Below are 17,305 nucleotides of genomic sequence, written 5' to 3' on the forward strand. Positions count from 1 at the left end.
ACATGGCTTGGATCCCATGTTGCTGTGGCTGTGGCGTAGGCCGGCAGCTACAGCTCCGATTGGACCCCTAGCCTGGGAACCTCCATATGCCGTGGGCACGGCCCTAAAGAGACAAAAAACAAACAAAACACCACTGCAGACTAGTGCCATCTGTGGACATACCTTCTCCAAGCTTTGCTCACTCGGTCTCCTGGAATGCCCCTTCCCTCACTTCTACCCACCTAGGCACCTCCTCTCCTCCAAACCCCTAAAGCATTCAGCCCCAATCCTCCCTCCTCAGAATGGCTAGGACTCCCAGAAACCAAGGGCTATCGCGTGTTTTTCTCCTGTAACCTGGATGTAGAGGAAAAAGCAGACGAATCTCAGATTAAATCCCTATTCCTTAGGCAAAGCACTAGCCTTAGCTGAGCCGCTAGCTCCTAACACAGGAACTCCACTATGTCCACGTGGGTTGTCAGGAGGATTAATGAAGGTAACAGAATCTCAGGACCAGGTGTATATACAGTGCATATCCATTTTTTTAAATTTGTACTTCTTCCTGGACAATATACACCTTTGCTAGGGATGTAGTTGGTGCTTCATAAACACTAGTGGTTCTTTCCCATATTTCTTGTAAGTTCACTTGCTTAACTTGGGGGGGGATATTTTTTAATCCATTAGTTGAAAATTGGAAACATTTCAGGGCTACATTATTCTTGTCTCTATTTCTAAAGATTCAATAAACAGCCTCGGGCTATCTCTGATAAAACTATACATGCCTTGTGGGCCATCAGTGAAGATTCAGTTGAAACACAAGGATGCTCTATGTGTGTTGGTGCTGCACAGTAAGAAGGCAGAAATGTAAAAAATTATGACTTAAAACTATTCCTTGTCATAACAAAGATGGATACAAACTACTAAGGATAGCAGGCAGGATTCCTGTTGGATATAGGCTGGGAGCAAAGAGGGTGGTAGGGAAAGGCTTCCCAGGGAGGTGCTATGTGACTGGATTTGACAGGTAAAGTCACAGAAGCATGGAAGTTCAGCGTGTAGGCAGAGACGTGGACGACAGCAAGCTTAACTGTGCCAGCTCTCCTCCCAGGAGGCCAGGGTCCGAACCTGGGCTCTTACACCCCTTACTGTGTGACCTGGTTAGGTGACCTCCTGTGTCTCAGTGTCCTCAAACATAATGAGATAACATTAGCCACTTCACAGGATCCCTGTGAAGGTTAATCAAGGTAAACCAGTACATGCTTAGAGCGACAGGAAGGTATTAAGTTAGTGGGACTGCCATGATTGTTGTCATCATTAAATGCAAATGGTTTGGTGTGATTGGAGCCTAGAGTATGGGGGAGGGGTTGCCAGAAGGAGCAGGAGTGAGATCGCAAGCTTGAGATCAGTCTGTGAAGGGCCTTGGATCCCCCTTGGGGACGGTGGTTTTTGTTCCGCAGGCAACACGGTGGAGATGCGTTTCGAATGATACACCCTCAGGTACACCTCAGCCTCTTTTCTGCTCCTGCTCCACACTTGCTATACCAGAGCCAGAGCAGAGTCTTCTCTCCCAGGATTATCATTCCCATCACTGCTCTCAGCTCCATCCCAGGAGCTGCAACAGTCCAGACCCAGGCACAAGGGACCTCACAAAAGGACTGTAGGCTAAGCCAGGCCCCTTCCAAGGGTGCAGTCTGTGCAAGTGGTTGAGATCCCTTCCAACTCTGAGCTGGGCCCAGGCCTCACCTGAGCTCCCCTTGGGGCCAGGCCTCTTTCAGGGCTCAGCACACTCCCTGCCCAACCCCACTGCTGCCTGCTGACACAGAGGCCCTATGGGTCCTGCCAGGCTGTCCTCTCCGTCCCCATTCTTTAACCCCTCAACTGGCCTCTCTTATGCCCTGTTTCATTTTTCAAGCTACTGTGAAAAGTAAATCTGCTTCAAAAAGTTAACAAGATTCCTCCTCTTATGACCAAACCGGTCTGTATTTGAGCAGGGCTTTTTAAAGACCAGGCACACAAACAGGGTTATCAGATAAATGACAATTTTTTTTAAGTATAAGTATAACCTATGCAACATCGGGGGCATACTTGTGGTTAAAAAAAAAAAAAAAAAAAAAAAACCTAATTATTGCTTCTCTGAGATTCAAATTTAACTACGTGGCCTATATTTTTTATCTGCTAAATCTAGCAACCCTCCCCTTAACAAGGCCCTTCAGAATCTGGTCTGAACAAATCTGACAACCTAGAAGAAATGGACAACTTTCTAGAAACATACAGCCCACCAAAACTGAATCAAGAAATAGATAATTTGAATAGACTGGTTGCTAGAAATTGAGCATGTAATTTTTAAAAACTCCCTACAGGGAGTTCCCGTCGTGGCGCAGTGGTTAACGAATCTGACTAGGAACCATGAGGTTGCGGGTTCGGTCCCTGCCCTTGCTCAGTGGGTTAACGATCCGGCATTGCCGTGAGCTGTGGTGTAGGTTGCAGACGCGGCTCGGATCCCGAGTTGCTGTGGCTCTGGTGTAGGCCGGTGGCTACAGCTCCGATTGGACCCCTAGCCTGGGAACCTCTATATGCCGCGGGAGCGGCCCAAGAAATAGCAACAACAGCAAAAACAACAACAACAACAAAAAAGACAAAAGACAAAAAAAAAAAAAAAAAAAACTCCCTACAAGCAACAGTCCAGGACAAGATGGCTTCACAAGCAAATTCTATCAAACATACAAAGAAAACTTACACCAATCCTTCTTCCTTTTTTTTTAAAAGGTCTCCACCTACGGCATATGAAAGTTTCCAGGCTAGGGATCGAATTGGAGTTGCAACTTCTTTCCTACACCACAGCCACAGCTGCCAGATCCACGCTGCGTCTGCAACCTACATCATAGCTCACGGCAACACCGGATCCATAACCCACCGATTGAGGCCAGGGATCAAACACGCATTCTCTCAGAGATACTAGTCAGGTTCATTTACCACCGAGCCACAAAAAGAACTCCCAATCCTTCTTAAACTTTTCCAAAAGACTGAAGAACAACACTCTCAAAGGCATTCTATGAAGCTGCCATCACTGTCATACCAAAACCAAACAAAGATACTACCAGAAAAGAAAATGATAGGCCAATATCTCTGATGAATATAGACGTAAAAACTCAACAAAATTTTAGCCAACCGAATCCAAACACATATAAAAAAATCATATACCACTACCAATTACGATCCATCCCAAGTTCACAAGGATGGCTCAACATACCCAAATCAATCATCATATACCATATTAACAAAAGAAAAGTCAAAACCCACATGATCACTGGAGTTCCCACTGTGGTGCAGCAGAAACGAATCCAACTAGTAACCATGAAGTTGTGGGTTCAATCCCTGGCCTGACTCAGTAGGTTAAGGATCTGGCACTGCCATGAGCTGTGGTGTAGGCCGCAGAGGTGGCTCAGATTCTGCATTGCTGTGGCAGTGGCGAAGGCTGGCAGCTGCAGCTCTGATTCAACTCCTAGCCTGGGAACTTCCATAGGCCATGAGTGAGGCCTTGGAAAAAAAAAAAAAAAAGATCATCTCTTAGATGTAGAAAAAGCATTTGACAACATTCAACATTTATTCATGATTAGGAGTTCCTGTCATGGTGCAGTGGTTAATGAATCCAACTAGGAGCCATGAGGTTGCAGGTTCGGTCCCTGCCCTTGCTCAGTGGGTTAACGATCCGGCGTTGCCGTGAGCTGTGGTGTAGGTTGCAGACGCGGCTCGGATCCCGAGTTGCTGTGGCTCTGGCGTAGGCCGGTGGCTATGGCTTCGATTCGACCCCTAGCCTGGAAACCTCCATATGCCGCAGGGGCGGCCCAAGAAATAGCAAAAAGACAAAAAAAAAAGTATTCATGATTAAAACTCTTACCAAAATGGGTATAGAGGAAACATACCTTAGCATAATAAAAGCCATTTATGATAAACCCACAACCAATACAATACTCAATGGAGAAAAGCTGAAAGCCTTCCCACTAAAATCTGGAACAAGAGAAGGATGCCCACTCTCACCATCTTTATTCAACAAGGTATTAGAAGTCCTAGCCACAGCAATCAGACCAAAAACAAATTTTTTTTAAATAAAAGGTATCCAAATTGGGAGATAAAGGGTAAAAGTGTCACTACATGCAGATGATATACTATATATAGAAAACCCTAAGGACTCCACACAAAAACTAGTCAATCTGATAAACAAATTCAGCAAAGTAGCAGGAGGAGAGATCAACATTGAGAAATAGCTTGGATTTCTGTTTACTAACAACGAAACATTAGAAAAGAAATATTTTTTATAAACAATACCTTTTAAAATCACATCTAAAAAATACCTAGGAATAAACCTGACCAAGGAGGTGCAAGACTTACACACTGAGAACTATAAAACATTAATAAAAAGAAAGAGGAGTCAAAGAAATGGAAAGCTATCCCATGCTGCTGGATTAGAAGAATTAATATTGTTAAAATGGTGATACCACCCAAAGCAATCTATAGATTTAATGTGATTCCTATCAAATCACCCATGACATATTTCACACAACTAGAATAATCCTAAAAATTATATGGAGGCATAAAAGACCCAGAATTGCCAAAGCAATCCTGAGGAAAAAAAAAAAAAAACAAAGCAGAAAGGAGTTCCTGCTGTGGCACAACAGGATAAGTGGCATCTCTGGAGTGGTGGGACAGAGGTTTGTTGGATCCCCGGCCCAGCACTGTGGGTTAAGGATTCAGCATTGCCAGTAGGTTGAAACTGTGGCTCCAATCTGATCCCTGACCACAGAGGGAACTCTATATGCTGTGGATGGCCAAAAAAGAAAAATAAATAAATAAATAAATAAATAATTTTTAAAATAAAAATATTTTAGGAGTCCCTACTGTGGCTCAGCAGGTTAAATATCTGACATGAGGATGTGGGTTCAATCCCGGCCTTGCTCAATGGGTTAAAAGATCTGGCATTGCCAAGGCATAGGTCACAGATACAGCTCCAATTTGACCCCTAGCCTGGAAACTTTCATATGCTGCAGGTGCGGCACTAAAAAGAAAGAAAAACAAAAACAGAAAACAAAAGAATTTTTAAAAAGCAAGAGGCATAACTCTCCCAGACTTCAGACAATATTACAAAGCTACAGTCACCGAGACAGTGTGGTACTGGCATATAAACAGACATAAAAATCAATGGAACAAAATAGAGAGCCCAGAAATAAACCCAGACACCTATGGTCAATTAATCTTTGACAAAGGAGGCAAGAATATAAAATGGAGAGTTCCCATTGTGCCTCAGTGGAAACAAATCTGACTAGCATCTGTGAGGACACACGTTTGATCCCTGGTCTCACTCAGTGGATTAAGGATCCAGCACAGCTGTGAGCTGTGGTATAGGTTGCATATGCAGCTCAGATCTGGTGTGGCTGTGGCTGTGGTATAGGCCGGTGGCTACAGCTCTGATTTGACCCCTACCCTGGAACCTCCATCTATCTCGGGTACAGCCCTAAAAAGACAAAAAAAAAAAAAAGAAAAAAAAAAGCATATAAAATGGGAAAAGGTTTCTTCAGCAAGTGGTGCTAGAAAAACTGGACAGCTGCATGTAAATCAATGAAACTAAAATATACTCTCACACCATGCACAAAAATAAATTCAAAATGGCTTAAAGACTTAAACATAAGATATGAAACAATAAAAGAGAACAGAGGCGAAATATTCTCTGACATAAACAGTAAAAATGTTTTCTTAGGTCAATCTCCCATGGCAATAGAAATAAGAGCAAAAATAAATGAATGGGACCTAATCAAACTTACAAGCTTTTGCACAGCAAAGGAAACCATTAAAAAACAAAAAGACAACCTACAGAATGGGAGAAAATAGTTGCCAATGATACAACCGACAAGGCTTTAATCTCCAAAACACCCAAACAACTCATACAACTCAGCAACAAAAAAAACACCCGATTGAAAAATGGGCAGAAAGAGTTCCTGTTGTGGCTCAGCAGATTAAGAGCCAGACATTGTGTCCATGAGGATGCAGGTTCAATCCCTGGCCTCACTCAGTGGGTTAAGGATCTGACATTGATGCAAGGTGTAGTGCAGTGTAGGTCACAGATGCACCTCAGATCCCACGTTCCTGTGGCAGTGGCTTCGGCATAGCTGCAGCTCCAATTCAACTTCTAGCCCAGGAACTTCCACATGCTATAGGTGCAGCCCAAAAAAGAAAACAAAAATGGCAGAAGACCTGAAAAGACATTTCTCCAAAGAAGACATGGCCTTCATTAATAAGTCTGCAAATAACAAATGTTGGAGAGGGTGTGGAGAAAAGGGAACCTTGCCTCACTGTTGGAAGGAATGTAAACTGGTACAACCACTAGGGAAAGCAGTATGGAGATCCCTTAGAAAACTAAATACAGAACTACCATATGACCCAGTAATCCCACTCTTTGGCATATACCCAGACAAAACTGCAATTCGAAACGATACATGCACCCACATACTAACAGCACCACTATTCACAATAGTGAAAATATTGTGAATGGAAATAACCTAAACGTCCACTGACAGATGAATGGATTAAGAAGATGGGGCAGGAGTTCCCGTCGTGGTGCAGTGGTTAACGAATCCAACTAGGAACCATGAGGTTGCGGGTTCGGTCCCTGCCCTTGCTCAGTGGGTTAACGATCCGGCATTGCCGTGAGCTGTGGTGTAGGTTGCAGACGCAGCTCGGATCCCGCGTTGCTGTGGCTCTGGCGTAGGCCAGTGGCTACAGCTCCGATTCGACCCCTAGCCTGGGAACCTCCATATGCCGCGGGAGCGGCCCAAAGAAATAGCAAAAAGACAAAAAAAAAAAAAAAAGAAGATGTGGCACATACACACAATGGAATACTACTCATCCATTAAAAAAGAACAGAATAATGCCATTTGCAGCTACCTGGACAGAACTACAGCCTCTCCACTAAGTTAGAAAGAGAAAGACAAATACTGTATGATATCATTTACATGTGGAATCTAAAATAGGGCACAGGAATTCCCATCCTGGTCCAGCATAAACAATCCAACTAGGAACCTTGAGGTTGTGGGTTCGATCCCTGGCCTTGGATCCGTGGGTTAAGGATCCGACATGGCTGTGAGCTGTGGTGTAGGTCGCAGATGTGGCTTGCATCTGGTGTGGCTGTGGCTGTGGAGAAGGCCAGCAGCTATAGCTCCGATCAGACCTCTAGCCTGGCAACCTCCATATGCTGCAGGCGTGGCCCTAAAATACAAAAAAAAAAAAAAAATTAATTAAAAAATAAATAAAACAGGGCAGAAATGAACCTATATACAAAACAGAAACAGACTCACAGGCATAGAGAACAGACTCTCGAGGAGGAAGAAGCAGGATGGACTGGGAGTTTGCGGTTAGTAGATGTAAACTATTACATTTAGAATGGATAAGCAAGGAAGTCCTACTGTATAGCACAGGTAAGTGATATCCAATCTCCTGGGATATACCATATGGAAAATAGTATTTTTTAAAAGAATACTATTGTGTGGGGGAGGGGGTATGTATGACTGAGTCACTTTGCTGTACAGCAGAAATTGGCACAACATTATAAGTCAACAATACTTTTAGAGAGTTCTCACTGTGCCACAGTGGGTTAAGGATCCAATATTGTCACAGCTGTGGTGTAGGTCACAGCTGCAACTCAGATTCCATCCCTGGCCCAGGCACTTGGCCTTGGAACTTTCACACGTGGCAGGAGCAGCCAAAAAAAGAAAACAAAAGCCCTATACTTTAATGTATTAATTTATTTTTTATTTATTTATTTATTTTGTCTTTTTGCCTTTTCTAGGGCCACTCCCATGGCATATGGAGGTTCCCAGGCTAGGGGTCTAATCGGAGCTGTAGCCGCCGGTCTACGCCACAGCCACAGCAACAGGGAATCCGAACCGTGTCTGCAACCTACACCACAGCTCACAGCAATGCCGGATCCTTAACCCACTGACTGAGGCCAGGGATCAAACCTGCAACCTCATGGTTCCTAGTCAGAGTCATTAGCCACTGCGCCATGACAGGAATTCCCCTATACTTTTAACTCAAAAAAAAAAAAAAAATTTTAAAAAAAGGTCATCATCAGAGAAATGCAAATTGAAACCATAAAGAGAAATCATCTCACACCTGTCAGAATGACTGTGATCTACCCTACTTACTTACCACTCCTAGGGATATATCCAAAGAAAACAAAAATATTAATTTGAGAAGATATATGCACCCTAATGTTCACAGCAGCACTATCTACAACAGCCAAGAGATGGAAACAACCTAAGTGTCCATGAATAGATGAATAGACAAAGATGTGGTACATATATAGAATGGACTCAGCCCTAAAAAAAGAATGCAGTTTGTCATTTGCAAGAACATGACTGGACTGGGAGGTTATTATGCTAAGTCACTCAGATAGAAAAAAAGACAAATACTATATATTATCACTTACATGTGGAATCTAAGAAATAAAACTAGTTAATATTACAAAACAGACATACAAATATAGAGAACCAGTGGTTACCAGTGGGGAAAGGGAAGAGGGGAAGGGCAAGATAGGGGTAGGGAATTGGGAGATGCAAATTACTATGTATAAAATAGATAAACTACAAGGATATATTGTACAGTCAGGGAATGTAGCCAATATTTTATAATAACTACAAATGGAGTATAACCTTTAGGGCTCAAATACACCCCAGGGGCACAGATAAGATGAAAATAAGGAAAAAGTGGTTAAGGACTATGTTGAATTGGAGACCCCTGGCCTAGCAAAGGCCCCAGCCACCAACTCCCAGCTCTAGCTGCTTTCTGCCCAAGAGCACCCTCCACCCAGGCTGTGGCGCCTCAGATTTTTTTTCTTATTTTTAAGAGATCAACAAGCTGCATTTTTTTTTAATTCCTCAATTCCTAAAAGACTAGAGGAAATCAGAACCTATCATCCCATAGGCCACACTTTCGCAGCTTCTGCTCTGAGGAATAAGGAAGGATTCAGCTGGAGAAGCAGTGGGGGGAGCCTGGGTAAGTCCTGAATGGGGCAGTGCCTGGGTGGTCACAGGGGATTGAGAAAAGAAGTCTTAGGAAAGGGGCGGTTTGGGTGACTGAGAAGCTAAGGGCAGGGAATTAGTAGGGACTGAGCACAGGTGAAAGAGGGCCAGTGACCTTAGAAAGAGACAACTCAAATCTTGCTTTGAATCAGGAGGGGGCAGACAGTCCAGTGGACACTTTGCAACCATCCCCATCACCATCTCCTGGGGAGGTGGCCCAAGAATCTGTGTTTGCACAAGCTGCCACAGGTGATTCTCATCACCAGGAAAGGGTGGGGATATTCAGGTTTAAATGTTAAGCGATGTTGTTCTAGGAGGGTTGGCAGCAGGAAAGAACATCTGAAAAAAAATCCTTGTCTAGGAAGATTCCAGAGATCATAATTACTAGCTGTGGGTAGAGGTGTTGAAAGGAAAAGAACCAGTGGTCCAGCCCTGGTCATCAGGCTCAGGGGCCTGACAGAGTGACAGCTCCAACAGTACAGTGGGCAGGATGGGTGGACCTAGTGGGCTGCTGAGAGGAAGGCAGGAAAGGTGGACAGCACAGTTACATACAGCTACACCTTGCTTTGCACAAACCTAAGGGGTGAAAATCCAGATTTACTGAAACAGACTGGGAGTGAAAGTCTACAAGAGTCCTCTGTATAAAAAGAGTCATCATAGGGACCTTTTAAAGGGGTGGTTCTCCACCCTAACTACACACCAACATCATCACCTGGAGGCTGGACTGTGGTCTGCCACCAGCCCATATACTGACGGTGACATAGCTGACAGTGACAGAGATGATGAGAGAACCTACACTGCTGAGGTGTTAGGAAGATTACATGTAAGGGAGTTCCCAGCAGCGGAAAGGAATCCGACCAGGAACCATGAGGTTGCAGGTTCGATCCCTGGCCTCACTCACTGGGTTAAGGAACACGCATTGTCCTGAGCTGTGGTGTAGGTCGCAGACACGGCTAGGATCCCGAGTTGCTATGGCTGCAGTGTAGGCCAGCAGCAACAGCTCCGATTCGACTCCTAGCCTGGGAGCCTCCATATGCCATGAGTGTGGCTCTAAAAAGACAAAAGACAAAAAATATATATATATATATGTGTAGGAACAGCTCAGAACAGTGCTGGGTGAGCAATAAGTGCTATGACTACTGTGTAAGTTTTAGGCACTATATTATTATTATTATTATTATTATTATTATTATTATTATTATTCAAATCTCCCTCTGTAGTGCACCCCAACCTGCTGAGGAAAGGCCTGAATTTCTGGGATGGCCAGGAAGGGAGGAGATGGCTTGGGTTCTCCACAGCACCCTCCTGAAGGCTGAGACACTTTTCTAGCCACATACCAAGCAAGAGTCACATCACACCTCTACGTCTGTATGCTCCCTGCCCCTCTCCTCAGATACCATCTTTGAGAACAGAAATAAAAAGGTAATCTAAGAGAGAATTTCACCTGGAGATATCAAGTATGTACCTAAAGGACACTTACTGATCACACTGAATCTGACTGTTACCATTTCCTCACTACCCAGCATATGAGAGCCCATGAAAATCATCGATTAATAGAAAAATGTTAAAACCACATATTCTCTGCAAATAACAACCCCCCAGAGTGCCTGTCGTGGCTCAGCAGAAATGAACATGACTAGTATTCATGAGGATGAAGGTTCAATCCCTGGCCTTGCTCAGTGGGTTAAGGATCTGTTGTTGCCGTGAGCTGTGGTATAGGTCGCAGACGCAGCTTGGATCCTGTGTGGCTGTGGCGCAGGCCGGCAGTTGTAGCTCCAGTTTGACCCCTAGCCTGGGTACCTCCATACACCACGGATGTGGCTGTAAAAAGACAAAAAACAAAAACAAACAAAAAAACCTCCAATGCCCAAGCTCCACCTTAGACCAATTAAATCAGAATCTCTAGGTGTGGGGCTCAGACATCAGTATTTTCTAAAGTTTCCCACATGAGTGCAATGCCCAGAGCCAAGGGTTGTGAATCTTACAAAGAAAGATCTCCCCAGTAAATGTTAATATTCAATTTCCAATCTAGAAATAAGCATCAAAAGCCTTCCTTAAAAAAGTATGTTAGCCTTTGAGCCAGCAATTTCACCCTCAGAATTTATTTCAAGAAAATAACTAAAGATGTAAATAATGATTAATGTAGAAGGATGTTTACCACAGCATTATTTATAACAGAAAACGTACTAACATTGCGTAGGAACTCAGAGGCAGGACTCCTAACTGCTGGGAAGTGGAGGCTCAGAACAAGATGAGGCTCCAGCTGTAACTTAGAGGATGAAGGCGAGTTTGCCTGGACAAAGAGAGAGAGGGCATGGAGGGGACAGGCAAGCCCTGGGGTCAGGAAAAGAGTTTATTCATGTTTTAACCCAGACATTGAGGAGTCAGATTGTCTAGACGGTACAAGCCAGAGATTAGAACCAGGAGTGATTAGAGCAGTATGGCCCTTAAGATGGTAGATGGGAATAGGATAGGCTAGATGCAGTGCTTCTCAGGCTTTATTTACCATGCACACAAACACCCAGGAAGCTCCTGAAAATGAACAGCTGGACTCATAAGAGTGAGGAAGGGCCCAACATTCTGCATTTCTAATAAGCTCCCAGATGACACTGATGCTGCTGGTCCTCAACCACACTTTGGGTGGCAAGCAGCTGGAATTAATACAAGGGAGCCATTCCCACCCACCTCCCACCCCTAGAAAGGGTCTGCTAATGGAGAACCAAGGTATTTTCTAAGGGAAAACAAAACACCTTACAGCTGCAACACCTTACGGCTTAACACCACAGGATTCTGTGTAAGTGATTCAGGAATGTTAACTGTACATGGGGTAGCTCAACCTGAAGTTTGGGGGCAGGGGGGCAGCCAATGGTCACGACTATAGGACATTCCAAAAATGCTACAGATTCTCTGACCTGACTAGGGCTTAACCAACCCCTGACCCAAGGAACAAGGTCAGAAACCCCTCAGCCTGGGTATCAGGACATACCCAATGTGGTCCCTCAAACATTTGATAAGTACGTCTCAGGCCAGGTGCTGGGAATGAATACAAAGAACGCCTAGTGTAAAATCAAAGAGCTGACTCTGAATAGAAATGCTCTCAAAACAAGGCACCCGAGCAATGATTGGGGACTTCAGAGGCTATGAAAGAATAAGGCCAGAGCATGGTTCAGCAGGGGACAGGCTCAGGAAAGCAACAGTCAATAAAGTAATTCAAGCCAGAGCTCTAAGTATTGGCAAACTCACCAATGTGTTACAGGGATGTCATGACACTTCAGAGTGTGAAGGAAATTAAATTTAAAATGGTTGAAAATGATACACTGTTTCACATTACTTCCAAATGCTTTTAGCCAAACAAATGAAAATGGTAAACTTCTTAAACAGCTCCCTACCTTCTTCAGGTAACCATAAAATGATCCAGAAGGCCAGTCCAGACCTGATTCTCTTTTAAAAGTTAGCCTTTGAGTCAGAGACACAGGTGCAGATGCCAAGTTCTCTACAGCTTTTCTATAACTCATGCAACATGGCAAAACGAAACCTCAAGCGTGTTTACCTAAGAACGTGTGCACCCCCCAGAGGTCATGCCTGGTGAGCGGCCCCTCTGCAGAAAGCTTCTGAGAGCCATGCCTACAGACAGCTGAGAATTTGTGCAGCCTGGGCTAGTTCTCCTTACACTGGTGCCCAGGAAGGAGTACGGCAACAGGACAGCATGGTAAGAATCTGCCTCTGTTTCTCCAGGGGCTACCTAAAGGGTGCACTGCCTAAAACTGGCACAAGGAGCCCTGTGCGGAGAACAGTCTGTCCCCACAGAGGAGGTGGCTATTTGGGGCTACCTGAATTGCTGACGCTCTCCTGAGGGACTACAGGTGTGAAAGGAAGGGTGGGCCCCAAACTGAGAGCACTGATACCTATGGGGGGATGTGTGACAGGGTGAGCTCTATCAGGGGCGCTTGCACTTTACTCATATCACTTTACTTGCCTAATGAAAACAAAATCTTTAGAAAGCATGATCAAATCAAAACAATTCCAAAGCTCCCTTCGCATCTTATCCCACATTCATCAAACACATCTGATTCTGTTTGCCAAGATGACCTTCTACCACAAAGAGAACGGACCAAGCGTTCTAGTCCATTTGGATGTTTCTTGGCAAAAATTAACTGGATTAATTTCTTGGCACTGTGGAGTATCATCTCTGGGGAGTTTGGTCCCGCTGACCCCAGGCTCTTCTCCCCTCCCTACTCCTGAACAGATCCCTCTGTCACCTGGCCACCACGGGGGTCTTTCAGAATACATCCTAGATGCCACATATGCCCTCCCAGCCCAAGGTTAAAATCTACACGTCTGTGCAGGACATGCCCAGCGCTACTTGCTCCAGCTGGCCTCATCTCTTCCTATTCCCCACGACAGCCACACTGAAGTACAGACTTGTCCTTCCTGGTGAGATCCTGGCCTTCTGCCCAGCCTGCTACTCCTCCTGGAATACCCCCTTTCCTCCTCTCAGCTCCTCAAAATCTGCCATGTCCCTAGGCCCTCAGTATGGCATAACCCCCCCTGGTTAAAGCTCCCTGATTCCAGCCAACTCACTGCCAACGCCCAGGGTCCTGCTCTAGGCTTCCACATTGTATACATACAGGGCTCACCCTATAGTATAGCTGAGCAGACTGCTAACCTCCCCCTGCGTCTTTAATTCTGTATTCTTAGCACCTGGCCCACAGCAGGGGCTCCATAAATGTCCACTGACAAAACCTAAAAAAGTTTCATCCCCAATACTCCGATATCACAAACTCACAAAACTGAATATCTGAATTTACAGAACAAACCATGGAAGAAGTCAGTCTGCTTGCCTCATACTCCCTGTACCCTGAAACATTTGTGCACTGTAGTCAAGGCCTGAGGTGCCTTCAACACATCCCTTGCCTAAGCTGCAATGGACCAGGTAGAGGCCAGGAGGCTGGGCTTTTTCCCTTGACCTCCTGGGAGTGATAGCAAAGAGGGTTACCCAACACTGACCACCTCATCAGAGATAATTTTAAACATCTGTCGATTCTAAACATGATCAAATTCTGTTAGTGTGGTTCATAACATTGAGATTTTCTAGGGAGGAGTTCCCATTGTGGCACAGCAGAAATGAATCTGACTAGTAACCATGAGGTTGCAGCTTCAATCCCTGGCCTCGCTCAGGAGGTTAAGAATACGGTGTTGCCATGAGTTGTGGTGTAGGTCACAGATGAGGCTCAGATCTGGCAAGGCTGTGGCTGTGGCCAGCAGCTATAGCTCCAAGTTGATTCCTAGCCTGGGAACCTCCATATGCTGTGAGTACAGCCCCTTAAAAAAAAAAGAGAGAGAGAAAGAGAGATTTTCTAGGGAATTCCCTTGTGGTGCAGCAGATTAAGGATCTGTCATTTTCACTGTAGCAGCTCAGTCACTACTGTGGCAATGGGATTGATCCCTGGCCTGAGAAATTCTACATGCTGTGGATATGGCCGGAAAAAAAAAAAAAGTGAGATTTTCTAAGGCTGAACGAATTTTTCATTTCTGTGATTAAACTCAATTTATTAATAAGGAGTTATTCTTTTTATATATTGCTGGTTTCAGGATCCTAATATTTTACAGAGGATTTCTATATTTATACTCTTGAGTCATATTGGCCAACAGTTCTCTTTTCCTGTATCATCCTTTCTAAGGATATTATCCTTCTTAAGGATAATACAAGAAAGGATAGTATCTTATTAAACTTCAAGATTACACTAGCCAATTTTTCAATACTCTGGAAGAATTTCTATAAAACTGGATTACTTATTCCCTCAGTGACTGATAGAACCCACCAATGAAACCAGGTAGTCCTGGAGTTCTAAGGGAAAATCTTTGACTACTACTTCAATGTCTTTAATAATTGTAGGTTTTTTTTGTTTTTTTTTTTTGTCTTTTTGCTATTTATTGGGCCGCTCCCGCGGCTTATGGAGTTTCCCAGGCTAGGGGTCTAATCCGAGCTGTAGCTACCAGCCTATGCCAGAGCCACAGCAACTCGGGATCCGAGCCACGTCTGCAACCTACACCACAGCTCACGGCAACGCCGGATCGTTAACCCACTGAGCAAGGGCAGGGACCGAACCCGCAACCTCATGGTTCCTAGTCGGATTCGTTAACCACTGCGCCACGACGGGAACTCCAATTGTAGGTTTTGATCAATCAATTTGGTTAAGTTATATTCTTCTCGGTAATTCCAAACATTTAGATTATAAAAATAACTGATACCTGGAATGCTGGCCCTGAGGTGAACTCTGCAAGAAATTGAGTGCTTCGTGAATCATCAAGGAAATAACAGCTCACATGTATACTGTACATGTTATAATCTACAAAAGTACTGCCCATGTATTACCTCATCTGAAGATGGAGGTCTGGGTGGCGTTGGTGACTTCTGGTGTCTCATAACTTGCAAAGGGATAACTAACTTCCGGTTGAGCAGAATCAGCTGACGCAAATCAACGCCCCATTACTGACCACTCTAGGAAATTTTGGGGAAGCCTATGCAATTGCTGAATTCCTCACTTCACCCGGGGAGTCACTTGTATTAACAAGAGGAAGCAGCCACCTGGTGCTTTAGAAGTGTTCTTAACTCCTAGAAACCTTTCCCCAAGGAAAGTCTGGGGCTGGCACCTTCACTAACACGGATTCCAAGGGCAACGTGGCCTGGGACGCCCGGGTCAGCGCCGGGAAAAAGCACACTTACCAGGGCCTCAAAGTCCTTGCAGTCGTGGCGGGCGTAGGACGCAGGGAAAGGCCGCAGAACCGAGTCGCGCTTGTAGCTCTGCAGGGCCGAGGCGAAGAAGCTGCAGCGGAGGTCAGCGGCCAGCACGTCGCGGCCCGCCGCCTCCCTGACCGCCGCCCAGCCCGCGGGTTGCATCTCGGGTCGCCGCGCGTTGCCGGGAGAGACACGCCGGGTGGGGGCTAGGGCCGAGCCTGCGGTCAGCGCGGAGCTGGGCCCGTGGACAATGGGCTGGACGCGGCCCGGGGTTCACGGACTTGGGGTGAGCCAGGCAGAGGGATGAAGTGACGCGGATGAGAACGTCCTAACCAGAGTCTCCTGCGGAGGACCGGCCAGTTGAGAAGAAGAACCGGCAGGGACCGCGGGTCGGCGCGGGGGTTGTGCCTGGGGATAATGGGGCCGGGCAAACGGGGAAATCCCAGGCCTGGGGGAGGGGCTATGACATGGGATGAGACGATAACGTACTGACACCTGCCTTCTGAAGGGACCTGGCGCGGGGAGCAGCCCCTGCGGGGACCGCGAGCCCCCTCCCCGTGCGGGGCCAGGCTGAGAGGCCGGCGCCGCGCCGACCCTCCTGCCCCGCCTCCGACGGTCTCCGCCTAAGCCCCGGCGCTCTCCAGGCTGACCTCGGCGCTGCCTGCGTTCTGCCAGCGGTGCGCGGCGGCTCGCAGCGTGTCGCCTGCCCGTAGGACTCCCTCGCCCCACCACGTGCCCAGGCCTACCTGCCTGGCCCTCCCCTCTGCCTGGCGCCTCCGGCGCCCTCGAGCTCCGCCCAGCCCATCGAGGGCCCGCCCCCTCCCGAGCCCGCCTCCACCGCCCCCTCCCGAGCCCGCCTCCGCCACCTCCTCCGCGCAGTGTCTGCTGTCCCTCCGCGGGAGAGCCCTAGGCGCGAGGTGTGCCCCCCCTCAGAGGTGCCCTCGTCTGCTTGGGAACACCCTCAGGGGAGGTTGGAGTAAAAGCTAAGCCAGGCATTCTTTCCCTTGCCCTTGTCTCAGCTCAAGGCTGAGCCTGCTGGTCTTCCCTGGGGAATTGCTACCACCTACTGCCTAGGACTTGAATCGATTCTCTGAAAAACCGCTGTACAAGAGAAACTGAGCAGGGCGGTGTGGGGCTCCTCCACACAAACTTTTCTGTGTCCCCCATTTTTTGGTTTCCATAAATAAGCTTTAGCTTCCATGACTTTCCCTGAGTTCTAAAGGTCAGGTTCAAACAGAAGCTAATCAGGGAAGTGAGGGGATGCAGAGACAAGGTAAGAACAGTCAAGAAACTAGTGCAGCCTTGGGGCAGTGTCCAGGTTTCTCTTCAAGGAATATCCATTACAATATCTTTGAGTTCTTTTGCAGAACTAAAACCCCCAATAAGGGTGTTCCCACAGTAGCCCAATGGTCACAAACCCGACCAGTATCCAAGAGGACACAGTTTTGATTCCTGGCCTCACTCAGTGAGTGGGTTAAGGATCTGGTGTTGCTGTGAGCTGCAGTGTAGGCCACAGACATGG

The 17,305-nt window shown here is 46.2% G+C and overlaps 1 protein-coding gene across 5 annotated transcripts in view; it reads right to left on the reverse strand.

Moving 5' to 3' along the window:
• PARP16 (poly(ADP-ribose) polymerase family member 16) overlaps positions 1–17,305 on the reverse strand; it is a 46,417-nt gene that overhangs the window by 11,518 nt on the left and 17,594 nt on the right. Inside the window, exons 1-2 of one of the 5 annotated variants that reach the window (XM_047767075.1) lie at positions 16,530–16,584; positions 15,772–16,125 (exon numbers count right to left, since the gene is read on the reverse strand). The exons of 1 other annotated variant lie outside the window; for it this stretch is intronic. In XM_047767075.1, coding sequence (XP_047623031.1) covers positions 15,772–15,945 — 174 coding nt within the window. In that variant the 5' untranslated portion in view covers positions 15,946–16,125; positions 16,530–16,584. 3 more of the 5 variants (XM_047767078.1, XM_047767079.1, XM_047767074.1) reach the window with 3 other exon arrangements.

Source organism: Phacochoerus africanus, chromosome 2 (assembly GCF_016906955.1).
Source record: "Phacochoerus africanus isolate WHEZ1 chromosome 2, ROS_Pafr_v1, whole genome shotgun sequence".
In the NCBI taxonomy this organism is placed as follows: Eukaryota; Metazoa; Chordata; class Mammalia; order Artiodactyla; family Suidae; genus Phacochoerus; species Phacochoerus africanus.